Genomic DNA, 26,576 nt, shown 5'->3' on the forward strand with positions numbered 1-26,576 from the left:
GGTTATGGATGTTTTTGCGGAAGGAATCACACACAGTCCTTTCCTCTGAAAGGGAAAGCACTTAGAGTCTTGCGGCCAGCCAGCTCTGCAGGTGCCTTGGTTGTAGCTCTAATGAGACAAGGCCACATATTAGCTTTAAATAAACCGATGAGGAAACAGTGACAATGAAAGATGTAACAAGGCATAGGGGTCAGTCTCCTGCCCAAGACTGTGAGTTCCTTGCAGCAGGAACAACCATACTCATATTTGTATTTCTGGTACCTAACATTGGGTCGGTAATATGTACTTAAGATGCAGGCCAGTTGCAGTGGTTCACACCTGTAATCTCAGCACTCTGGGAGGAGGCCAAGGCCACAGGATTGCTTGAGGCCAGGAGTTTGAGACCAGCCCGGGCAGCATAGCGAGACTCCCCCGCCCCCACCCCTATTAAATTAAAAAAAAAAAAAGATGTTGTTGGTGAATAAGTGAGTAAATTAATAAGTGAAAATTTGGGGAGGGGTGGAGACCTAGCAAGGGAGGCAGGACCAAAGCCAGGGTTTCTGGCATGGTCACTGAAGAGTGGTAGCCAGTGGAGGAGGAGGAGCAAGCAAGAAAGGTGTGGGTTTGATTTAGGCAGGTGGAGTGTGATTCTAGTAGAAATATTTAATGGGAAAATTGAAATGAGGAAGAGAGATTAGGATTGGAAATATACTGGAAACTTCTCTTGAATTGGAAACCTGGAACATATATCCTTAGAATGACAGTTGAATTATTTCAAGAAGTTTTCAAAGAAATGCTGTTAAATCATTTGGCAAACATTATTCTATAGTTATTTTAGACTTTACATCTTTTTTTCTCAGCGTTATGTAATGGGAAACAATTTTATATTACAGAAATAAGAGATTGCAGGGATTTTTAGAACTAAGCCACATATAATGTACACGTATAAACGATAACCTTATTGTAAACCTTCTTTGCCTCAGTACTGTAAATAACTTTGGAAAGTGAATTAAAGTGAAAATTCTTACTTAGATGTTATAAAATAGAAAGCTCAGGTTATTAATGTAGAAATCACACCAGGGTCATTGTGTCATAAATAAGCAAAATCTTTGTCATTCAGGAATAGTTCAAGCTGAAAGTCAGTAAAATCAAACCACCTGAAGCAATGGGATGGGGGTAAAGTAGAATGATATCTATCTTGATACTAATTAGCCTTTTCCCCCATTATTTATTTAATAATTTTACTTTGAGGCCTTTAAAAGTTCACTGTCTATATTAATAATCACCAAACCTTAATTGGAGAGATTATATTTCGTGTCATCCATATTAGAAGTTCAGTTTTATCTTAATAAAGTCAAATTTGCAATATTTTAGGAAATTTTTTTTAAGATACCGCTTTTTTCCCTCCCCTCCTCTCCCCTCCCCTCCTCTCCTCTCCTTTCCTCTCCTCTTTTTTTTTTGAGACGGAGTCTCGCTCTGTCGCCCAGGCTGGAGTGCAGTGGCGCAGTCTCAGCTTACTGCAAGCTCCGCCTCCTGGGTTCACGCCATTCTCCTGCCTCAGCCTCCTGAGTAGCTTGGACTACAGGCGCCTGCCACTACACCTGGCTAATTTTTTTGTATTTTTAGTAGAGACGGGGTTTTACTATGTTAGCCAGGATGGTCTCGATCTCCTGACCTCATGATCTGCCCACCTCAGCCTCTCAAACTGCTGGGATTACAGGCGCGAGTCACTGCACCCGGCCTTCTTTTTTTTTTTTTTTTTTTTTTTTGAGATGGAGTCTTGCTCTGTCACCCAGGCTGGAGTGCAGCGGCACAATCCGCAATCTCGGCTCACTGCAACCTCTGCCTCCTGGGTTCAAGTGATTCTCCTGCCTCAGCCTCCTGAGTAGCTGGGATTACAGGTGCCTGCCACCATGCCTGGCTAATTTTTTGTATTTTTGGTAGAGATGGGGTTTCCCCATGCTGGCCAGGCTGGTCTTGAACTCCTGACTTCACTTCAGGTGATCTGCCCACCTTGGCCTCCCAAAGTGCTGGGATTACAGGTGTGAGCCACTGCACCTGGCTCCCTTTTCTTTTTTTCCTTTAATGATGAAGCACACTCTTTAATTAAATATGTGTAGTTTTCGCCTGGCATGGTGGCTCACACCTGTAATCCCAGCACTTTGGGAGGCTGAGGCAGGTGGATCACCTGAGGTCAGGAGTTTGAGACTAGTCTGGCCAAGATGGTGAAACCCTGTCTCTACTAAAAACACAAAAATTAGCCGAGTGTGGTGGTGCACACCTGTAATCCCAGCTACTCAGAAGGCTGAGGCAGGAGAATCACTTGAACCTGGGAGGCGGAGGTTGCAGTGAGTTGAGATGGTGCCATTGCACTCCAGCTTGGGCGACAAGAGCAAAACTCTGTCTCAAATAAAATAAAATAAAATGAATAAATATGTGTAATTTTCTAGGTCGGCTTCCTCTTCTATCTGTAGAATAAATTATTTATTAGAAAGACTTAAGGTGTTTTCATTATATCTACTAGAATTTGCAAGAATGTTAATGGTTACCCTTATGTTTTAAATTTAACTTCTCCTGTTTAAGTCTTAATATAGTTGGGCATTTTCATGTTATTAATAAAATAATTACTTTAGAACAGCCAGAAAAGACTATTGAGATTGTTTAATATACTTCCCTTGTTGTACATATGGCTAATCTGAGGTCAGGAGAGGTTGCAGCCTATTACTAAATTATTTGAAGTTTGAAATTATAGTGCCTAAAAAAAAAAAAAAAGCAAGGATAGCTTTAATCTTTTAAAATGTATTTGTTAAAGGTGTGTTTGGGCATTTGTTTCCCTTTTAGTTTTTGAAAAATTTCCAAAATTCAGTTGTATTCCTTACCTTTTAAATATTTTTGTCTTTTAGGAGTCACAAGAAAGCAGTGGGAGTTGAAGTCATTGTCAAGTGCTTGCAATCTTTTACAAGAAGATCACTGAATGATAGTCATTTAAATTGGTGAAGTAGCAAGACCAATTATTAAAGGTGACAGTACACAGGAAACATTACAATTGAACAATGACTCAGCTATACATTTACATCAGATTATTGGGAGCCTATTTGTTCATCATTTCTCGTGTTCAAGGTAAATCAGTGTTCATTTTAGTAATGTATGTGTGTATATAAAAAGCACTATTTCTTGCTTCTGTTCTTTCAACTCATCCCTGTTCGAATAGTTAGGCCCAGCCTACTAGGGCAGCTTTTAGGAAAGAAGCAAAGATGAAACACGTGCCAAATAATTTTTTAACTTGGCTGTGATGGAAACATTTTCAACTATTTTTGAAATCTCAGTCTCTCTGAGTCTATCTTCTCCTTCACAACATAGGCGTGATGATACACAGCATTAGGTCTTGTGAGGATTAAATGAGATAAAGTATGTAAAGCCACCTCAGTTAGTGGCTGAAAGACAGGGTAATAGGTAGTCCAGGCTGAGCTTCAAAATTCCTGTCTCCTTTAAAATACAAAAAAGAGTAAGTGTAAATAATAATTGAAAAATCATTTTATTGGCCAGGCACAGTGGCTCACACCTGTAATCCCAGCACTTTGGGAGGCCGAGGTGGGCCGATCACGAGGTCAGGAGTTCAAGACCAGCCTGGGCAACATGGCAAAACCTTGTCTTTACCAAAAAATACAAAAATTAGCCAGGTGTGATGATGGGGGCCTGTAATCCCAGCTACTCGGGAGGCTGAGGCAGGAGAATCACTTGAACCCTGGGAGGTGGAAGCTGCAGTGAGCTGAGATCGCACCACTGCACTCTAGCCTGGGCGACAGAGCAAGACTCTGTCCCCGCCCCCACCAAAAAATTTCATTTTATTGTTGTTAAAAGAGTTTAGAAAGATAACTGGCACTTGTCTGTGCTGAATACTAAAATTTCTTCATAGAGCACTGACAGTTTGTTTATGACCAATAATGTAATTTTGCTACTATGTGTTCACAGCTTAGAACTCCCAAACAGGAAGTTATTGTGATGACTCTTAGGACCAGATGGCCTGTATTTGCACATAAGCTTTTTCCTGTATGGTTTAAGCAGGATAATATTTTAAGCTGAAAAGACAGTACTGTTTTGCAAGAGGATTTTAGATAAAACTTACTGGATGTCTTCGTTCACAAGTTTTTTACTTCACAGGTTGCTTTTTCCTAATGTTTTGTTCACAGTGATCTGGATTAATATCTGCTGTTAAGAAGAAACATGATTAACACCATAAAGCTTTTGATATTTTCCATCTTTTTTTTTTTTTTTTTTTTTGAGACAGAGTCTTGCTCTGTTGCCCAGGCTGGAGTGCAGTGGCCCTATCTCAGCTCACTGCAAGCTCCGCCTCCTGGGTTCACACCATTCTCCTGCCTCAGCCTCCCGAGTAGCTGGGACTACAGGCGCCCGCCATCACGCACAGCTAATTTTTTGTATTTTTAGTAGAGACGGGGTTTCACTATGTTAGCCAGGATGGTCTCGATCTCCTGACCTCGTGATCCGCCCGCCTCGGCCTCCCAAAGTGCAGGGATTACAGGCATGAGCCACTGTGCCTGGCCGATATTTTCATCTTAAAGCACAAACATAGAATGAAATCTATAGCTTCTTTTTATTTTGCCTTAGTATTATAACAATATCCTTAGTATTACAACAATATCCTTAGTATTACCATGCTCAGAATACAGAGCCTTTAGCAAAAGCCACTTTTTCTTGTGAAACACCAAATTATTTAGTACAATACCTTTACTTCAATATCCGTTACATGCCTTGTTGATCAGCATCAACCAAAGCTGCTGTAGTTTTGAAGATGAGTTAAATTCATAGTAATATTATATTTGCTACCTCACTTCCAGGTAATCTCCATTTTGGCATAAATTTTTTAAAAATCTATTTAGATCACACATAGGCAATATGATACAAAATTCTCAGTCCTTGCCCCAATTCACGTTGTTCTATAATAAACTTTTATTAGATGGAATAAGTTGGTAATTAGTTACTATGTAAAGCAAAAGATCTTATTAAGAATTACATTTCTCTGATAAAGAGTGAAATTTGTTACATTTCCTTTAAAAAAATTATTTTGATAGTTGCTTCAAATAACATACAAATGTTTGCTCTTAAAGCTAAAACCAATGTAGAAAAGTTATTTCTTAGAGATCATTAGGAAGGATTGTAGAATGGTATTAATGGAAATAACTTTTGACTTTAGCTCTAGCTTTATCTTGTTTTGAATTACGTCTCAGGAAAATAAACTTATCTGTACCTTGGTTTCCTTGATGTAAAATAGAAATAATAATGCTTATCCTAGATATAAACAAGAATGTTTTGACCATCAACTGTTAGGGTATAGATTTAATTGCTTTACATTGAGATAAAGTTACTTAGGTGTGAATAGAAAAATGAGTCATCTGATATTAACAGCTAATAGATACTTAGTTCTTTTTTTTTTAAGACTTGGTCACAAGTTTTACAACAGGATATATTAATATTGGATAGATATGTAGTCCCTTTTTTGGATTTTGTCACAAATTTCAGAAATGGATTTTAGTTTTAAGTAACTAATAATGACTTCAATAGAGATTTATTTTTAACATAGGTGGTAGATTTGCTGTACATTCAGTTATTGAGTAGTGTCAAGGCTGACATGTCTGTAATTTTCTTGACATTTCCCTTGTGGTTTCCAAGTGGCTGCTATTATCTGCCTTTGAGGTAGGTAAAACTGGGAAAGGGTCAGCACTGGCCTCAACTAGACCTGATACCAGGAAAGCAAAAGTGTCACAGATTTTATCTTAAGTCTTAATCATTCCTAATAGCAAGAGCTACTGGAAAACAGAGAAACAGGATTGTCACAATTGGCTTAATCTATATCCGTTGCCTAGGGCTGGATGTGTTATTCCCCCAAACAAAATCAGAGTTTGGTTAGCTGGGAAAAGGGGGAAAATAGGTATCAATTGGACAACTAAAAGGATCAGGGAGAGATTTAATTTTTTCCATCAATTAGAATGTTTTCCTCTACAAATAATTTTAAAAAAATTTAAAAGAGCTTAAACATGACATTTTGGGCTAGGTGATTTTTGTTTTTTTTTTAAAAAAGCTTGAACAATAAGGAGAATGTAGTAACACACAAGAAGTCTGTATATAAGGGGACTGTAGTTGGTTATGTGCCTCATCAAGACCCAAGTTCTTTGTCTTTTCAACTGTGCCATCTCTAAATGTCAGGTTAGCCACAGTGTCACAGTGTGGCTGCTGAGAGACTAGACATCACATGCAGATGAGGTAAGCTTGAGTTGACAATGCTCAGTTAAAGAAGAGGGAAATCTGTTTGTGTCTCTTTTTATTTGATAAATCTTTCCCCATTCACTCACTTCCTCTCCCCAACAGACTTTCTTCTAATCTTAGTGGCCAAAATTCATTATATGCTCTTGTGTTAAATCACTGGCAAGGGGAATGGAACTAAAATTGTTAGATTAGACCAACAATTATCTCTGCTGAGAGTAGGAGGTCTGCGCTTCCCTGAATCACATGGAGGAGGGGCAGACTCTTAATGTGTGTGTACATGTGCACATGCCTGTTGCCAGCATGGGAAGGAGGAGAAGAATAAGAGTATCTGTTGCTGGGTACCACATTTGTCGACCTGACGTCATATGCTAAAATGCTCATGTTGCTATGAAATTTTCAGTTCCTTTTCAAAGGGTTCTATACCCCAGAGTTGCATCCATTTAGTACATGCAGCTACTAATCCAGGACTTCTGGCTGGTGCGAAGCCCTCTCCTTCAGGTCCAGGTGCCTCTTCATGGTCCAGCAGTGTGTGGCTAAAAGCAATTATCGGTGCACAGTATACCTGGTATCCAGTGATAAAGATGAAGTGGGATAAGTACTATATAAAACTCCCATTCAGAGGACGAAAAATTGGAAACAACCTCAGTATTCACTGCTCCATAGCATGTAGATTAATGATGCTTAACCTGTTTGTCAGCCTCCAGTTTTACTTTCTGGGAGGATTTGCCTTGTCTCTGGTGTTCCTTGGCTAGTGTTTCTGCCTTCATGGTCACATCTGAGATGGAATTAGTGGAGGATGATCTTTGTGGAGACTGAACAACTTTAGCGGCCTGCTTTCTGTTAGTATGGAGGTCTGATTACTGGAAATTGTCCTATGGATTGAAAACTCACAGCCTGACTGAGTCAGCCTGGGATATCTTTGGCAGTACAGTTCTGTAAAGTTGTAGTAGTCCTACATTCTGTTTGCTCTGGTCTCTTTGGTTTCATTCCATTAAACACAGTTAAATATCTTGTCTAGATGTATGTTCTGAGAATTTCTGATCTAGCCACTGGCCTCTGCTTTGCCTGTTCTCCTGGCCTTTGGTTTAATGACCTCCACTCTGAGGCACTCTGCTCCTTTCCCATGCTAGAAAGTGACCTGCTTTATTTGGTATCATAGCACTTATCTATGAATAAATATTAAAATAGTACCAAGTGTCAGTATTTATTCATCTTTATTGTCTTTCTCCATCCAAGACCGTAAGCTTTAATAGATATGGGACTTTGTTTTGTTTACTGTTCTGGTCACCCAGGGCTTGAAACAGTGGCTCCCACTGTGTAGTTACTCAGTACATTTTGGTTTAATGGATGAATACAGTTAAAGTGAAAAAAGCAAGTTGCAAAACTGCTTTCTTAGCCATATATTTTTACACTGACCAGCCCAGTAGCAACAAGCACCTGTAACAACCCAATTGTAGTATCTGATTATCTTTTTTCACTAAGAATCTAGAACTCCTTGGAGAAATCACTGAGTTTAAGTTTGGCAGGGAAAGAGCAAGGTGATCTTGGTATCTTGGCCAGAAAGCAAGGAAAAGTTCAAAGGATTCGGTGACCGGTTTGAATTGAATACTAATTGTAGTGGATTCAAACAAATCAAATATGTTTAAATCCATGTGTTTATAATAACACTTAAGAAAAAAACTAGTTAGGCCTGGGGGCTGTGACTTACACCTGTACATGCCAACACTTGGGAGGCCAAGGCAGGAGGATCACATGAGCCTCAAGAGTTTGAGAACATCCACAGCTAAACTGAGAGTCCCTTTAAAAAAAAAAAAAAAGAGTTTGAGACTAGCCTGGGCAACATAGAGCTGGTCTCTACAAAAAAAAAATTTTTTTTTTAGAGACGGAGTCTTGCTCTGTCACCCAGGCTGGAGTGCAGTGGCGCGATCTCGGCTCACTGCAATCTCCGCCTCCCGGGTTCACGCCATTCTCCTGCCTCAGCCTCTCCGAGTAGCTGGGACTACAGGCGCCCACCCCGACGCCCGGCTAATTTTTTGTATTTTTAGTAGAGACGGAGTTTCACCGTGGTCTCGATCTCCTGACCTCGTGATCCGCCCGCCTTGGCCTCCCAAAGTGCTGGGATTACAAGCATGAGCCACCGTGCCTGGCCTCAAAAAAAATTTTTAATTAGCTGGGTGTGGTGGTGTGTGCCTGTATTCCTGGCTGAGGTGGGTGGGAGAATCACTTGAGCCCGGGAGCTTGAGGCTGCAGTGAGCCAATGATCACGCCACTGCACTCTAGTCTGGGCAGCAGAGCAAGACTCTGTCTCAAAAAAAGAAAACAAAACTAGTTGGTTACTGTTAAAAGATGCTAATGAGGTCATTAATTTTGAAAACTGGTAAATAGAGGGGGACATCAAGCATTAATCTTGCCTTTCTAACATGAACTGTGCCACCTGTATCCAATTAGTAGGTGAGGGAAAGCATCTCATAGATGTATTCCAAGTCAGAAAAAAGACAAATGATAGGATTAGATATATTATTTTATACTATGCCGATTGAATTAGTGAATCTAGACCTTAAAAACAGAGATAAGCAGGCATTTGGTTCTCTCCTGCCCACAACATACAGAGCAGCTGCATTTCAGCGCTCAGTAGACACATGTGACTTGTGGCTACCATATTGGACAGCACAGCTCTCGAGCTAATTACCGTTTACAAAATCCATAGAGAACAAGAGGACATGTTAAATGATGCCAGGAGGATGTGATCAGAAATTCCAGACTGTGGTAAATACTATACTGGTAAATACCAGACAAGTTACCCAATGTCTTCAAGTACATCTCAAGGGCAGGAAGAGGAAGAAGAAACTGGTAGATTAAGAGACTTGGAGACAACCAGCTGTGTTGTGTGAACCTTATTTGGATCCTGATTCAAGGAAACTACTAAAGTAATTTGTAATATTTATGATACAATTGGAAATTAGAAAGCAATTTATAACATTTATAATATAATTGGAAGTTTGAACATTGCCTTGCTGTTTGGTGATATTGGTAAGGATAAGGAATTACTATTAATTTTTTTAGGTGTGATAATTGTGTTTTTTTTTTAAGTTCTTTTAGAGATACACATTGAAATATTTACAGATAAATGGACATATCTGGTATTAGCTTCATAATTATATGAAAGGGGGAGGGAGTGAAACAAGAAGGGCCATGAATTGATCATTATAAAAGCTGGGCTGTATGGGTATGTGTGGGTTCATTGTACAGTTTTCTCTACTTTTATAAAAGGTTTCTGGCTGAGTGCAGTGGCTCGGGAGTTCGAGACCAGCCTGGCCAACATGGTGAAACCCTGTCTCTACTAAAAATACAAAAATTAGCTGGGCATGGTGGCATGTGCCTGTAGTCACAGCTACTCAGGAGGCTGAGGTGGGAGGATCGCTTGAACCAGGGAGGTTGAGATTGCAGTGAGCCGAGATTGGGCCACTGAACTCCAGTCTGGGCAACAGAGTGAGACCCTGTCTCAAAAAAATAAAAAGTTTTCTGGAAGAATACTTCATTTATAAACATATATATGTAAATGAATAGAAAAAGGACAAGAAGCATATACACCAAACAGATAATAGTGGTTATGTTTAAGGAGTGGGAGGGGGATTAGATGGGCACAAAGAGGACTTTTTGGTTTACTTGTGGGGTTCAATTTTTTTTTTTGGATGCTGTGAGAATACGTTATTGTTTTATTTAAGTATTTTAAAAACTACTTGTAGGAAAAAAAAAAAAAAAAGACCTAGCACGGTGGCTCATGTCATGTCTATAATCCCAGCACATTGGGAGGCCGAGACAGGCAGATCACCTGAGGTCAGGAGTTCGAGACCAGCCTGTCAACATGGAGAAACCCCGTCTCTACTAAAAATATAAAAAATTAGCCAGGTGTGATGGCACATGCCTGTAATCCCAGTTACCCAGGAGGCTGAGGCAGGAGAATTGCTTGAACCTGGGAGGCGGAGGTTGCAGTGAGCCGTCACGCCACTGTACTCCAGCCTGGGCAACAAGAGCGAAAACACTGTCTCAAAAAACAAAAAACCCATCAAAAACTACTTATAGGAAAAATACTTATTTCAAGCATATGCCTAAGTAGAGAGAATAATATAATGAAACTCCGTGAACTTGTCACTCAGTTTTGACAGTATCAACTCATGACCAAGGCTGTTTCCTCTCTACCCCCATGCACTTCTCCCACACCCATGTCATCCTTGGATTATCGTGGGTAATTTTGAAATAATATTTCAGTTAAGTATAAGATACCTTGGCTGGGCGCGGCAGCTCATGCCTGTAATCACAGCACTTTGGGAGGCTGAGGCAGGCAGATCACTTGAGGTCAGGAGTTCAAGACCAGCCTGCCAGCACTTTGGGAGGCCGAGGTGGGCGGATCACGAGGTCAGGAGATAGAGACCATCCTGGCTAACACGGTGAAACCCCGTCTTTACTACAAATAGAAAAAATTAGCCGGGCGTGGTGGCGGGCGCCTGTAGTCCAGCTACTCAGGAGGCTGAGGCAGGAGAATGGTGTGAACCCAGGAGGTGGAGCTTGTAGTGAGCTGAGATCATGCCATTGCACTCTAGCCTGGGCGACAGAGTGAGACTCCATCTGGAAAAAAAAAAAAAAAAAAGACCAGCCTGGCCAACATGGTGAAACACCGTCTCTACTAAAAATACAAAAATTAGCCAGGCGTGGTGGCAGGCGCCTGTATCCCAGCTACTTGGGAGGCTGAGGCAAGATACTTGCTTCAACCCAGGAGGCAGAGGTTGCAGTGAGTGGAGATCATGCCATTGTGCTCCAGCCTGGACAACAGAGTGAGACTCCATCTCAAAACAAAAAAAAAACAAAAAACGAGATTCCTCAAAGGCCACATACTCTGATCATAATGCAATAACAGGAGTTCAACAGTGTAAACTTTGCTTTGTTTGAGCATATGATTTTTTTTTTTCTGTTCGAGACAAGAGTCTTGCTCTGTGGCCCAGGCTGGAGTGCAGTGGCACAGTCTCAGCTCACTGCAACCTCCATCTCCTGGGTTCAAGCGATTCTCCTGCCTCAGCCTCCCGAGTAGCTGGGATTACAGGCACACACCACCACACACTGCTGATTTTTGTATTTTTAGTAGGGTTTTACCATGTTGGCCAGGCTGGTTTGAACTCCTGAGCTCAGGTGATCCACCCACCTCGGCCTCCCAAAGTGCTGGGATTACAGGCCTGAACCACCATTCCCTGCCAACCTGCTGGGTTCTTAAGTGATCCTTCCACCTCAGTCACCCAAGTACCTGGGACTACAGTTGCGCTCCACCACACCCAGCTAATTTTTTTAATTTTTTGTAGAGACCAGGTCTCAGCATGTTTCCCAGGCTGATCTTGAACTCCTGAGCTCAAGCAACCCACCTTCCTGGGCCTCCATAAGTGCTAGGATTACAGGCATGAGCCACCATGCCTGGCAAACACATGTTTTTTTTTTTTTTTTTTTTTTGAGGTGGAGTCTCACTGTGTCAACCAGGCTCGAATGCATTGGCGTGATCTTGTCTCACTGCAACCTCCACCTCCCTGGTTCAAGTGATTCCTCTGCCTCAGCCTCCTGAGTAGCTGGATTACAGGCTCACAGCACCATGCCCAGCTAATTTGTTGTATTTTTAGTAGAGACAGAGTTTCACCATGTTGGCCAGACTGGTCTTAAACTCCTGACCTCAGGCAGTCCACCCGCCTTGGCCTCCCAAAGTGCTGGGACTACAGGCGTGAGCCACTGTGCCCAGCCAAGCATATGATTTTTAATGCAATAACTATATTCATGTTTCTAGAAGCTTTTTTTTGCCACTCAGTGACATTATGGATGACACTGCATGTCAGTATGTGTCAGACATGTGTCAGCATGTGTCGGAATGTATCAACCCATTCTTGATAATGGGTTCAGAACCCAGTTTGATTAATGTTAACTGATTAACTGCAGTTTTTATGTTCAACTGAAATACATCTAATTGTAATTTTTTATTGGCCTTCCAAAAGTGTCATAAAATAAGCCTAATCATTCACATATTATCCTATCAGATGTGAAAAGCCCATTTCTATGCTTTCTGGCCCTGCCAAAAAATCTTTTCTTTTGATTTTCCTCCTAGACCAACATAGTATGACAGAACTTTGTTTGGTGATGGAAATTTCTATATCAGTAATTTGCAAACTATAGCCCACAAACTAAATCCAGCGCATTGCTGCATTTTGTGCTGCTCATGAGTGAAGAATGGTGTTTTTGCATTTTTAAGTGATTGAAGAAAAATCAAGAGAGTATTTCATAACACATGAAAATTATATGGAACTCAAATTTTATTATCCATAAGTAATTTTATTGGAACACACCCATGTTCATTTTTTTACATGTCGTCTGGCTGATTTTGCATTGTATCAGCAGAATTGAATAGTTGTGACAGAGACCTTGGGGCCCACAAAACCAATACCTCTTTCTATATCTCTGCTGTCTTGTGTGATAGCTACTAGCCAAATGTGGCTTTTGAGCACTTGAGTTGTGACTAGTGTGGGTGAGAAACTGATTTTTAATTTTACTTCATTTTAATTCATCTACATTTTAAGTCACATGTGGCTAGTGGCTACCATATGGGACAGCACAATTGTAGACATGCCACCTTTTCCCTAGTTCTTGCCTCCTTGTACTTGACTTTCCTCCTGCTGATGTCTTCGTGGTTTCTATTTAATTAATGATGCAGACTGTTGTTACAGAATTCATTAGGCTACCATTGCTGATTATCTCATATGTATAGTGTATCAGTAGCCCATTGGTCTCACCAACCGTTTGCCATCTGAGTTCTGTTGTAGACATTCTGTCTTAAGGTTGGGGCAGAGAGCATTTATTTGCTGTAGAAAATGGAAGCCAATAAATTATTGGGAAAGTATGAAAAATTATTTAGCCAGGAATAAAAATCTAGTAAAATCATTGATGCCAAAAATTGCCATTGATTACAAGGACCTGTAAATGTGCCTGTGTATAGTCATGTGTCTCTTGTAACTGTTTGTCTCTTTGTATGTATATGTTTTCATCTTTTCCTGAGATGTTATACTTAAACATGTAAGCTGTTAAATATTTTGTGTGTGTTTGTTTCGAAATATAACCTATACCCCCAGTCCACCCCAGGGCTCGTAATTTATTCTTTGTAAATACACGGGACTTGTGGGTGGGGAGAGATTGACATGTTCAGAACTGACAGAAGGCCATGTGCCAAGTGAAGTGATGATGGTGAGACCTGCAGGACCCAGATCCTGCTGGGCCCTGGGAGCACACAGTGGAGGTTGGATTTTATTCTGTGTGCGTTGTGGAGCCATTGGTTGGTTTTATATAGGAGTGACAGATTTGTGTTTATAAAATGTCTCTGGCTGCTCTGTGGGAAGTGGATCGCAGGGACCAAGAGCAGAAGCAGAGCGACCAGTTGGAGACTTTTTATCTTAGTAGAGGCATGATGTGATGGGCCTTGGTGACAGCAGCGGAGTTGGAGAAAAATGAAAACAATTTACGTACATTTTGGAGGTTGAGCCAAAAGACTTTGGTAAGACCAGGTTTGAGGCAAATCAAGAGTTCATTTAGGACAAGTCAGTCAGGAGATGCCTAAGCAGGTCATGGCTAGAGGGGTACATCCAGGAACCATCAACAGAGTGGGCGCTGTCACCTAGGGAGAGCACAGAGAGGCTCTTTCCTATTACTTTTCTTTGTATTCAGTATCCACTTGGTGAAATCTTGCAAGTTTTTAAGATGTAGCTTAGATTTCATTACTTTTGACACCTAAGATCAGTTTGAGTTTGACACCTAGGATGAGCCTTTTCCTTTGTTTACATGTAAACACCTCCATATTTTGTCACTTTTTTTTTTGAGATGGAGTTTTGCTCTTGTTGCCCAGGCTGAAGTGCAATGGCTTGATCTCTGCTCACTGCAACCTCCACCTCCAAGGTTCAAGTGATTCTCCTGCCTCAGCCATCTGAATACTGGGACTACAGGTGCCTGCTACCACGCCCAGCTAATTTTTTAATATTTTTAGTAGAAACGGGGTTTCACCATGTTGACCAGGCTGGTCTTGAACTCCTGACCTCAGGTCATCCACCCACCTCGGCCTCCCAAAGTGCTGGGATTACAGGCGTGAGCCACCGCACCTGGCCTTGTATTTTGTCACTTTTCACATTGTATTTATTTGCTTTTGTGCTTATTCCCCCTCTGCTTTCCACCAAGTTTCTCAAGGCCACATAGGTGGTTTTGATGCCACATCTTTGTGTTTCTAGCATTTAATACCTTGCCTGCACATAATAGACCCCTAATAAGTATTTTGTTGAATATTTGGCAATAATATAAGCTCCAGATACAACTACTATAATTGAGTTTTTTGTCTCATAAATTCAAATACTATTCTAGAAAGTTTCATATAACTTTGAGTTTTTCATGTATCAGTGATCTTTTAGTGTTAGGATCTTCGTTATTAGTAACATCTTCATTTGTATACTATTTTACATGTAGTTAAGCACTTTAGTAGATATTCATTTGATCTACCTATAACTTCTTGATTTGAATTAGGCAGGAATTATTATCACCATTTTCTATAGATAGCTGAGGTTCAGAGAGTAACTTATCTGTGCCCATAACTGGGACTTGAACCCTTCACTTCTTGCTGTTATCTCCAGTGATATTTCTGCCACACTAAACTGCTTTTTCTGTGTCACTAGATTTTTGAAAAATCAATTGCTGTGATATATACTGTTTGTTCTCCAGAGCTGAATTGATAAGTGTCTTCTGTTAATGTAATAGGATTTTAAAGCTGGTTAGGTGCCCTCACCTGTCCTCTACTCCTATAGCCTTATAGAGTAAATGAAGCCTGGAAAAGTGACATGGCTTGCCCAAGACCATCCAGCTAGGTAAAGCGGGGTAGGCCCACGGCCAAACAGAATCCCAGTCTCCTCATTTCCTGCTCAGTGGATTTCTTCCCTTCCTGTACCTCCTGCTTCCCCCACACCGTCTTTTACAGTTGATGTTTCTAACATAAATGAGGTCTTTCCGCTTTGTAGCAATCAGGTCCAACGGAAGCCTTGACATCATATTACAGAATTTATTTCTGAAAGGAGAATGGTGTGGGGGGGCGCGGGGATGAGTAATACATGTATGTACGCAAACTTCCAGCTTTTTTTCTTTTTTTGAAGTGTTTTCTCTCCTGGCCGGGCATGATGGCTCATGCCTGTAATCCCAGCACTTTGGGAGACTGAGGCAAGTGGATCACCTGAGGTCAGGAGAGACCAGCCTGGCCAACATGGTAAAACCCTGTCTCTACCAACAAAATACAAAAAAATTAGCTAGGCATCGTGTGGGGTGCCTGTAATCCCAGCTACTCGGGAGGCTGAGGCAGGAGAATCGCTTGAACCTGGAAGGCGGAGGTTGCAGTGAGCCGAGATTGCACCAGTGCACTCCAGCCTGGGTGACAGAGTGAGACTCTATCTCAAAAATAAATAAATAAAAATGTTTTCTATACTCATTCAGTAGCAAATTCTTTTACTAAATATTCAGTATAAGAAAGTGAAGGTTATTGGCCAGGCATGGTGTCTCACGCCTAGATTCCCAGCACTTTGGGAGACTGAGGCAGGAGGATCGCTTGAGCCAGGAGTTCAAGACCAACCTGAGCAGTATAGGGAGACCTTGTCCTTACAAAGAATTTAAAAATTAGCCGAGCATGGTGGCATGTGCCCTTGGTCCCAGCTACTCCAGAGGCTGAGGTGGGAGGATCACTTGAGCCTGGGAGGTTGAGGCTGCAGCGAGCTCTGATCACATCACTGTACTCCAGCCTGGGCAAGAGTGAGATCATGTCTCAAAAAAAAAAAAAAAAAAAAAAAAAAGAAGATTATTAAAACTGAAGGCATGGAATCATCAAAACACTGTTTAGCAGCACTTTTTCTGTTACCAGTGTGTGCATATGTGATATTTTTTGTCTTTTCAGTAGTTTATCTCATCAGTATGGTAAATGTAAAATCAAGTCTGTGTTGTGTCTTGAACCACTTATTTAACATTTATAATGAAATACATATACACTTGTCTGTTTGGTTCTACCTTTCATTCCCTTGAGAGTAACCCACAAAGAATGGCCTAGCTGAGTCAGAGAGAGGAAGTAATTAGTAGAACAGTTTTTTTAGTTCTGTTCTGCTTCCAACCTGAAAGATTTAGTACCAAATATGACAGTGTCTGTCACTGCTGGCTACTAGACTCTAGTGTAAGAACATAGTTCCATTTCTGTGAGCTAACTGCTGCCCTTCTATAACCTTCAGTTTCTGCCAGCATGGTCTGCATTCAAACCAATGACCTTGAGGTGAAAGTCTCCAGATAACATGATTGGTCCCCATGCTCTCATAATTTCCTTACTTAAGCAATTAAAGGCCAAAGCAAGATGCTTAGTAACTCCTTTTCCACATAGAGGCACAAATAAAGGAAAGCTGGTCACAAGTTTTGAACCAAAGAGTTAAAAGAAGAATCATAACTTGTCTCTATTTAATGATTGGAAACTCTCACAGACTTCTCTGAAGTCTCTCCCCGTTTTGTACCTTTCTTACAAGTGATGACTATATACTTTTACTTGGCAGGGGAGAGACCACAGTCACAAAGGTGGTTTTCCCAGGGCGAGGCTTATTCATTGCACTCCGGATGTGCTGACCCCTGCGATTTCCCCAAATGTGGGAAACTCAACTGCATAATTGTGGTAGTGGGGGACTGCGTTCATGCCTTTCCCTGGTTAAATTAAAATTTGTTTAAGTTTTTTTTTTTTTTTTTTTTTGAGACGGAGTCTCGCTCTATCACCCAGGTTGGAGTGCAGTGGCGCGATCTCGGCTCACTGCAAGATCTGCCTCCCGGGTTCACACCATTCTCCTGCCTCAGCCTCTCCCGAGTAGCTGGGACTACAGGCACCCACCACCACGCCCGGCTAATTTTTTGTATTTTTAGTAGAGACGGGGTTTCACTGTGGTCTCAATCTCCTGACCTCGTGATCTGCCCGCCTCGGCCTCCCAAAGTGCTGGGATTACAAGTGTGAGCCACCGCGCCCGGCCTAGTTATTTTAAAAATACAAAAAACAAGATTTGACTGTATTCTGCCTTGCGCCACTCGTTTGTCTTTCACTAGTGCAAAAATTGTGATACAGCTGTCTTCATATACCCCACAATACCTGGTGCAGTAATTCTGTGCATACTAACTTAATAAATGTCTGTTTGTTGTATGAATGAAATTTATATTTCTAAAGAAACATGCTAGCTATAATTATTGTGATAAGAAAGCTTAACAACTTTTTCTCATTGAGAATTGTCATGAAACAATGAGCTTTTCAGAAATGATTTACTTAACAAATTCCATATTTGAATGCAGGACAGAATCTGGACAGTATGCTCCATGGCACTGGGATGAAATCAGACTCCGACCAGAAAAAGTCAGAAAATGGAGTAACCTTAGCACCAGAGGATACCTTGCCTTTTTTAAAGTGCTATTGCTCAGGGCACTGCCCGGATGATGCTATTAATAACACATGCATGTAAGTATTTTATGCAGCCCTTCTTAAGAGTTAGGAGAATAGAGTTGCATTTAGTGCTATTTTAAGAATTGTTAAACTTGTCTGAGGTTTTTTTTTCCTTCATATATGGTATCTTTCCAGGAAGCCAAAAAGCCTTTTGTTTTGTATATTAGAACATTACTCCATTAAATGATTGATAGGTGAGTTACTATATTAGAATTATGTTATAATGCAGCTTTTAAAATAAGATCAAAGGGATCTAGTATTTGTTTAACATCTGAGTTTTTAATGATCTTTTAATCTTAAATTTATTGATGCTCATTTTAGAAAACTTAAGAGATTACCAAAAAAGAAATCAGAAAACTCACTGACAACCTCCTACTTTTTAATTTAAAAAAAAAAAAAAAAAAAAAAGACGGAATCTCGCTCTGTCACCCAGGCTGGAGTGCAGTGTCGCGATCTCGGCTCACTGCAAGCTCCGCCTCCCGGGTTCACGCCATTCTCCTGCCTCAGCCTCTCTCAGAAGCTGGGACTACAGGCGCCTGCCACCACGCCCGGCTAATTTTTTTTTTGTATTTTTAGTAGAGACAGGGTTTCACCGTGGTCTGGATCTCCTGACCTCATGATCCACCCGCCTCGGCCTCCGAAAGTGCTGGGATTACAAGCGTGAGCCACTGCGCCCGGCCTAAATTTTTTTGTTTTTTAACTATAGACAGGGTCTTGCTATGTTGCCCAGGCTGGTCTCAAACTCCTGGGCTCAAGCAATCCTTCCACCTCAGCCTCCCAAAGTGCTGGGATTACTAAGGTGAGCTGCCACACCTGGCCTCCTACTTCTTAATTAGTTGAAATATTTTGCAGATATATATAAATCATATTGTGTTAATTTTATGCTTTTTTCTTACCTGTGAATTTACCAATCCAAATCTGATTTATAAAACTATTATAATTTTTCTAGTGTATTTCATGTTAACTGCACAACATGTTTATATATGATCATGTAATTCTAGTCCATATTTGTTGGAAACATTGACATATTGACTTAATAAGACCAAAAAAATTGCCTAAACAACTCAACCTCATCAGTCAATTGTCTCCTTGTTATAGAGGCAATAACGAATGTCATATTTTGTACTTTTAATAATTGTATGCTCCCTGAATGAACCAGATAGAAAGCATGAAACTTTACACATAAACTCTTGAACCTGCATGACAGTCATCATGTCTTAGGTTTGCTGCTTGTCCCCTGGTGGTGGTGAGCTCTGCTTGGCTGACTGTGACTAGTTTTCCATTTATACCTTCCTGGGAGTTTGCCAGCAGGGAACTGCTCTCTGCTATGTCACCAAATAATGTTTTGCTAAACTTCTTGTCTGTAGCACCTGCCTGATATAATGGGCTGTCTGTTAGTGGCTTAGTAACCCAGAGTAAAACCGAATCATCCATTTTAACAGAATTCTGCCCCACACTTAACATTTTCTTCTCACAGAAAACCAAGAATTCTGCAAAATTCTTCTAAGTAGAAGCAGCACAATTCCTGATATTAACAATAAATAGGAGCACAGAAAAAGCTTTTAGAAATTTCTCCCATACCTGTTGAAGTCTATATGAATATATTAAGGGGAAACTCCAGGATGCTAACACTAAAATAAGAATTCCATTATATATATATATGTAAATTTATTGAAAATTTATTCAAAAGTCCTCTCCGTGTTTTCCCATCATATTCAGTAAAAGGTGCCTTTCAGTCCCCCTTTTTTGGTCATTAAGCCTATTTGTATGTTTCAGAGAAAAGTTTGTTTTTATCTATTATCATATACAATATGGAAGTACTGAAAAAAATGGGTAAAAAGAGACAAAGTTATTTTAAAGTATATTTTCAAAACATGACTTATAAAATTTTATAAATCAGCTTTCTGTGATCACATGACTGTGATTAGTAAAGAAAAGTCACATAACTCCTATGTGGAGGACTTGTTTAATTGAAATCCTTTTCTGCTTGACAAAGGGTTGTCACTGGCCTTTTAGATCGTAGCTCAGACATAACTTTCATTTGTCTTAAAACCTCTTTGGCTTTGCCAATAAATCACATGTGAATGCAATTCTAAATCACAAAACAAAGTATTAAAGGCCATCTGTACCTGTTCACATTCAGACTCAAATTTCATTAGTACTTTCTATGTGAATTTATGTTTTGTTTTGGTTTTTTCTGTTTTAGAACTAATGGACATTGCTTTGCCATCATAGAAGAAGATGACCAGGGAGAAACCACATTAGCTTCCGGGTGTATGAAATATGAAGGATCTGATTTTCAGTGCAAAGTAAGATATAATTTGGGACCCATGAGACAAAGAATTGAGGGGCCATATGAAAGCATCGATTTCCCCCAGGAGAAACGTGCCTGATGTACACATTGCTGTATGTTCACATCAGTAAATATATTGGAGGAATACCTACTGTCTAGATTCTGTCCTGTATTCATATGTAGAATTTATAACTAAATCATTTCTGAAAAGCTAATTGTTTGATTACAGTTTCCTTTTTTATTTCCATATACAGCACCTGGCTGTGTTGCCCAGGCTGGAGTGCAGTGCTGCGATCTCCGCTCGCTGCAACCTCAAGCCAGCCTCCTGCCTCAGCCTCCTGAATAGCTGAGACTACAGGTGCATGCCACTATACCTGGCTAATTTTTGTATTTTTTGTAGAGACAAGGTTTTACCATGTTGCCCAGGCTGGTCTCAAACTCCTGGGCTCAAGCAGTCTGCCCGCATCAGCCCACAAAGTGCTGGGATTACAGGTGTGTGCCACTGTGCCCAGCCTGATTACAATTTTCTTTGTTCTCTACTTGGGAAGCTGAAGCAGAAGAATTGCTTGAGCCGGGGAGGCCAAGGTTGCAGTGAGCCGAGATCGTTCCATGGTACTGCAGCCTGAGCCACAGAGCAAGACCCTGTCTCAAAAAAAAAAAAAAATTCTTCTTTCTTTTTTTAAATTTCAACCGTCTTTGGCTACTGATTACAATTTTCAGTGAGAAAAAGTTCCTAAACTTTCTTATCACAATAATTGCAGCTAACGTTTCTTTAAAAATAAAAATTTTATTCAAGTAATATGATTATGGTAATTTAAATTCCAGGTTATTTTACCTTAAAAAAAGTTTTAAATCATCCTAGGTTGTCATGACTGCAAAAAAATTATATTGTCATACTTATTTGTAGATTATAAACTTTACTGAGAAGACTTTTAAGATAGTGGCAGTAACCTTTGTATCACTCTGAGACAACTTAGAAATGTTAAAGATATACTGCAAACTCTAGGGCAACCACTAAAGTTGAAAAAAAAATGTTAAGGCCTTGTAAGGAGGTGTCAGTGGAGCTGCTTTAAAAGCAGCAGCAAAGGAATCAGGATGGTAATAGTTTATGAGCATCCTGATGGCTCTGGGTTATAAACCTGATCTCTTCAAAATTCTGTATAGTAATTTTGTCCCAGGAGATCCTTCCAGTGTTTCTGAAAATCAGCTCCAGATAGAATTGTTTGTGCATAATTTAAGTCTCAGCTATGTTAGAAAATTGTTCCTATTATTTGGAAATTCTCAGGACGGAGGCCGGGCGCGGTGGCTTACGCCTGTAATCCCAGCACTTTGGGAAGCCGAGGCGGGCGGATCACGAGGTCTGGAGATCAAGACCATCCTGGCTGACACAGTGAAACCCCATCTCTACTAAAAATACAAAAAATTAGCTGGACATGGTGGAGGGCGCCTGTCGTCCCAGCTACTCAGGAGGCTGAGGCAGGAGAATGGCATGAACCCGGGAGGTGGAGCTTGCAGTGAGCTGAGATCACACCACTGCACGCCAGCCTGGGCGACAGAGCGAGACTCTGTCTCAAAAAAAAAAAAAAAAAAAAAAGAAAAGAAATTCTCAGGATGGATAGAAACCTTAAAGGTTACATGTTTCAACCTCTCGGCTAATGTTTGGAATCACCCTCTTTGCAAATGACTGCAAATCCATCTTCCTTTCTGACTCTTTGGACCATAGAGAACAAACCTAATCTCTCTTTAAGATGACAGCCCTTTACTAAGTAAAAAAAGTGCTTCATCCTACTAGTCTTTGCCCAGTGAAAATAATTGTTCATAATGACCTCAACTAGTCCTTCTATGATCGGCTTTAGAGTTACTCACTCTCCACTTCCTCAGTGTAATATGCAGAATTGAGTGTGGTATGACCAAGGAAGAAAGTAGAGAGTAAATAGCCCTGTTCCCTTTTTCTAAACACAGTCTCGTGTTAGATGTTTGGCAGTCATGCCATATTCTTGAACCATTGAGCCTTCTGTCCACTGAAATCCCTATGCCACTCATTCATGCTGCTGCTGAGCCACATCTCCTCCACTCTTCATTGGTGCTGTTGGTTTCTTCACACAAATAAGTAGATGGGAATGGAATGAGGTTTTCGTATACAGTTGTTACATACTTGTCTGTATGAATTTTATCTTATAAGCATTAATCCTTTGCTCTAATTTGTTGGGATTTAAAGGATGCTAATTTAGTTGTTTCTTCCAGTTTTAGGCTATTTGCATATTTATCAACCACACATACTATACATTTTTTAATCACTTAAAAAATTGAAGAAAGAGCTATGGTTAGGGTACTGAGTCCGGCAGTAATAACCAGTGTTCAACAGGCCCCTAGAGTAGGCCTGTCCTAAGCTGAATTCACCATTGTAAGTTAGTTGTTAAACTTGACAAGCTGTTCACATCTGTATACTATATATGTGAACCTTTGGACAAGGTGCTCTGCTCTCTTGTTTTCTCATCCATGAAGCAATTACTATAAGGATCAAATAATATACATGGGAATAGTTTAGCACAATTGGCACATAGTAAGGGCTTAATAGATGTTAGCTTTGACCATATTGATTCTTTAATAGAGCAGTCTTCATGCTGTTACCCATATCCCTGGGTACACTCAGACGGTGTTATACAAGGGTAACGGGCACATGTTAAGGGAATCAGTTTTTGGATCCTAAACTTCAGTAGGTCCTGTTGCTGAATATTTCTCTGCCTGAGAACAGAACTTCTCAAGCAGTTCTCTTTCCCTTAGTCACTTTTCATAGTCAACCCCTCCTAGTTTACAAATGGAAGGCCTGAGGTGTAAAACTTCAAGTTTCCAAACGGTGTTGTAATTCGAAGTAAAGGCATCAGTGTAGGCTATGTAGGGATATCAAATAAGTGTTTACATGACAGATGGTTTTCAATTGTTTGCTTTCAACCAAGTTGCTGGATCATTGAAAATAATTTTTGATGATAGGATCTTTATGGCACTTTTAACATATGCTTTGGAAGGACTTTAAACAGTTATGGGCTGGTCATGGTGGCGCGATGGCCCAAGCCTGTAATCCCAGCACTTTGGGAGGCCGAGGTGAGCGGATCACCTGAGATCAGGACTTAGAGACCAGCCTGATCAATGTGGCGACACCCTGTCTCCACTGATAATACAAAACTTAGTCGGGCGTGGTGGCACGTGCCTTTAATCCCAGCTACTTGGGAGGCTGAGACAGGAGAATTGCTTGAACACAGGAGGTGGAGGTTGCAGTGAGCCAAAATCATGCCATTGCACTCCAGCCTAGGCAACAAGAGCGAAACTCCATCCAAAAAAAAAAGAAATTATGGGACAGTGGTATAACAACGTCTTTCCATGATCATCATCTTGCTTATGTGAATAAATTGTCTTGATGATGACAAAAGGAAAAATAAGAATAAGATTAATGATGAATCTTCTCACTTTAGCAGTAATTTTTATCCATGAATTCGTGAACTGATTTGTTTTAAAAGTCCCATCCATATCATTAAGAAATGCCTGGCCAGGTGCAGTGGCTCATGCCTGTAATCCCAGCACTTCTGGAGGCTGAGGTGGGCAGATCGCTTGAGCTCACAAGTTTGAGACCAGCTTGGGCAACATGGCAGAACCCCATCTCTACAAAAATTAGCCGGGCCTGGTGGCTCATGCCTGTAATTCTAGCACTTTGGAAGGCCAAGGCAGGCAGATCACCTGAGGTCAGGAGTTTCAGACTAGCCTGGCCAACATGGTGAAACGCTGTCTCTACTAAAAATACAAAAATTAGCCAGGCGTGGTGGCACACTCCTGTAATCCCAGCTACTTGGGAGGCTGAGGCAGGAGAATCGTTTGAACCCAGGAGGTGGAGGTTGCAGTGAGCCGAGATAGCACCACTGCACTCCAGCCTGGGTAACAGAGCGAGACTCCGTCTCAAAAAAAAAAAAAAAGGCTGAGGTGGGGGGATGACTTGAGCCCGGGAGGCAGAGGTCGTAGTGAGCTGAGATCATGCAACTCCACTCTAGTGTGCAGAGTGATAGCCAGATCTTGTATCATAAAGAAAAAGAAAAAATGCCCTTTCCAATAACATTTTCTTAAGTTTGTATTTAATAAAGATTGTAACATATATATTGTTTTGATCAATTTTATGCTAATAATGGTTATGATAAACTAGAATAATTTTCTAAGACTTAAAGACATACAGTTATAGGAAATAAAAGAATTTTTATGTACTTATCTTTGATGTGGACAGTTATATATTTAGGACATAATTATCATGGGTGATATTGAAAGGAAATAAGAGTTCAAGGAGAAATAAGAGTTCTAGTGTAAAATTTCTCATTGCTAAAAGAAGCATTTGTTCATTTATTCTTTAAAATGATGATAATGGGTATCAAATTGCAATGCTATTTAGATTCTACTGAATGCATTAAAAATGATGTAACACTTCTATTTCAAAATGAGGTAACAATTCTATGTCAAAGTGTCATTATGTACAGTAAGCCAGAAATTATTAATATATTGCAGCCATTTAAATTTATGGTGAAAATTTTTAAGTGTCACCTGAAAAATACGTGAAGGATACGTTGCTTTTAAGAATTGGGTTACGCCAACAAAAATTTTGACCAGCACTTACCTAACTTTCTGTATTTCTTGGTAAACGTCACCCAAGCACAGCACTGTCATGCTCATCCTCACCCTTTCCCCAGTGTCTTCACGCACTGCCAGGTGTGGCGCAGAACAGATGTGAGTGCCTCTCACCAGGCCTCGCGTTCTTCCACTCCCCAGGCTGCATTGGTAAATTGTGCTTATTCTGTTTCCTCCTATAGGACAAATTATTTTTCAGAAACCTCGCTGCCATTCCTTGTAACTTGGCTTCAGTTCCTTCCTCATATACTGTCTCCAGCCCGAGCACACTGAATAAGTTTAAGTCAGAATCACTTACTTCATAAGTGCCGAGTAAATTTGTTTCCCACAAAAATTCGTATTCCCCACATAAATCTAGAAATACAAAATTGACTTGGGCAGAGGGTACAGGTGGAGAGTGCAGGAAAAGGAAGGGCTGTGTCACCCAAATTCATAATCTCGACAAACCCAATTTTTGCCTACCCAGATATATATAGTTAACCTGAGTAAGACAGACGTGAGATGAGTCAGGTGTTGCTTATTCTTACTGAAGCCACACTGGGTCTTTAGGGGCTTATAAGTTTTTTGGCTTAGTCTAGAATCTCATCTGGGATTCATGTCAAGCAAGAGGAATGGAAGTTAATTTATTGAATATTTGCTATATGTGTATAGTATCTTAGGGATTCAGTATATTCTACCTTGTTTCCCCCCAACTACTCTATAGAGCAGATTTTTTTAAAGACGGTATTGCTCCATCACCCAGGCTGGAGTGCAGTGGCGCAATCACAGCTCACTGCAGCCTCAACCTCCTGGGCTCAAGTGATCCTCCCACCTCAGCCTCCTTAGTAGCTGGGACCACAGGCGTGCACCACCACACCTGGCTGATTTAAAAATTTTTTTAGAGATGAGGTCTCACTATATTGCCCAGCCTGGTCTCAAACTCCTCTGCTCAAGCCATTCTGCCACTTCAGCTTCCCAAAGTGCTAGGATTACAGGTGTGAGCCACTGTGCCCAGCTCATCTTTTTTTAACCTGTATTTTTTAGCACACTAAAGCCCAGAGATAAATTACTTGCTCAAAGTCACAAAGTGAACAACTGGCAAAGCTAGGATTCAAACTGTTTGATTCCAAAACCCTTGTATTTTCTGTAATACTATGCTCCTTAATCTGTTGGCAGAGTCTATTTTTGGCTTCTTTTTAAAAATTATTATTTTTAGAGATAGGGTCTCACTACATTGCCCAGGCTGGACTTGAACTCCTAGGTTCAAGTGATCCTCATGCCTCAGCCTCCCAAGTAGCTGGGATTGTAGGCACACACCACCACACCCAGCTTAAAGTCTACTTTCTTTCCCTTTTAAAGAAAAGGGACATATATAACACATATATATATATATAACATATATATATAAACATATATACATGTTTATATAAAAATGTTTATATAAAAATATAACATTCCGTTATCTATCATAGTTTCCAACACTCCATCTTTCTGAAGTCTTTAAATTACACCTGTCTTTCAGCCATCTCTCTTACAAGGGCTGTCATCTTCCTGGGATATAATTCACCTAGGTTAGAATATAGGAACTCATAAGGAATACAAAAACATCGTAAGATCTCTTCGTATATTTGGGATATCATTTCCCACTTAGTAGTGTTTGAGTTACCTTCGTCATCCCTGTCAGCATCCTTCATAGAGAAAAAGAAACAAGACAGGAGTTGAAGAATTGTTCGTTGTTGTCCTTATCATCCACTGTCATGTCAGCAGTACATCTGTTGCTTGGAGAAACCCCATGCTGCCAAAGAAACCCTTTCTTGGTTTTTCTTT

The 26,576-nt window shown here is 40.5% G+C and overlaps 1 protein-coding gene and 1 non-coding gene across 3 annotated transcripts in view; both read left to right on the forward strand.

The window, feature by feature from the left end:
- The window catches only part of BMPR1A (bone morphogenetic protein receptor type 1A), a 181,707-nt gene that overhangs the window by 121,257 nt on the left and 33,874 nt on the right, over positions 1 to 26,576 (forward strand). For both annotated transcript variants that reach the window (XR_009212837.1, XM_058436451.1), the window contains exons 3-5: positions 2,883 to 3,099; positions 17,668 to 17,830; positions 20,022 to 20,124. Coding sequence is in view for 1 of the 2 variants with exons in the window: in XM_058436451.1 (XP_058292434.1) it covers positions 3,033 to 3,099; positions 17,668 to 17,830; positions 20,022 to 20,124 (333 nt within the window). In the remaining variant the exon portion in view is untranslated. The remainder of the gene's footprint in view (positions 1 to 2,882; positions 3,100 to 17,667; positions 17,831 to 20,021; positions 20,125 to 26,576) is intronic.
- Positions 16,876 to 17,040, forward strand: LOC116466232 (U1 spliceosomal RNA). The gene has a single exon (XR_004247466.1). It is a non-coding gene; the product is annotated as a U1 spliceosomal RNA (small nuclear RNA).

The sequence above is a fragment of the Hylobates moloch genome, unplaced genomic scaffold, assembly GCF_009828535.3.
Source record: "Hylobates moloch isolate HMO894 unplaced genomic scaffold, HMol_V3 SCAFFOLD_3, whole genome shotgun sequence".
NCBI lineage: Eukaryota > Metazoa > Chordata > Mammalia > Primates > Hylobatidae > Hylobates > Hylobates moloch.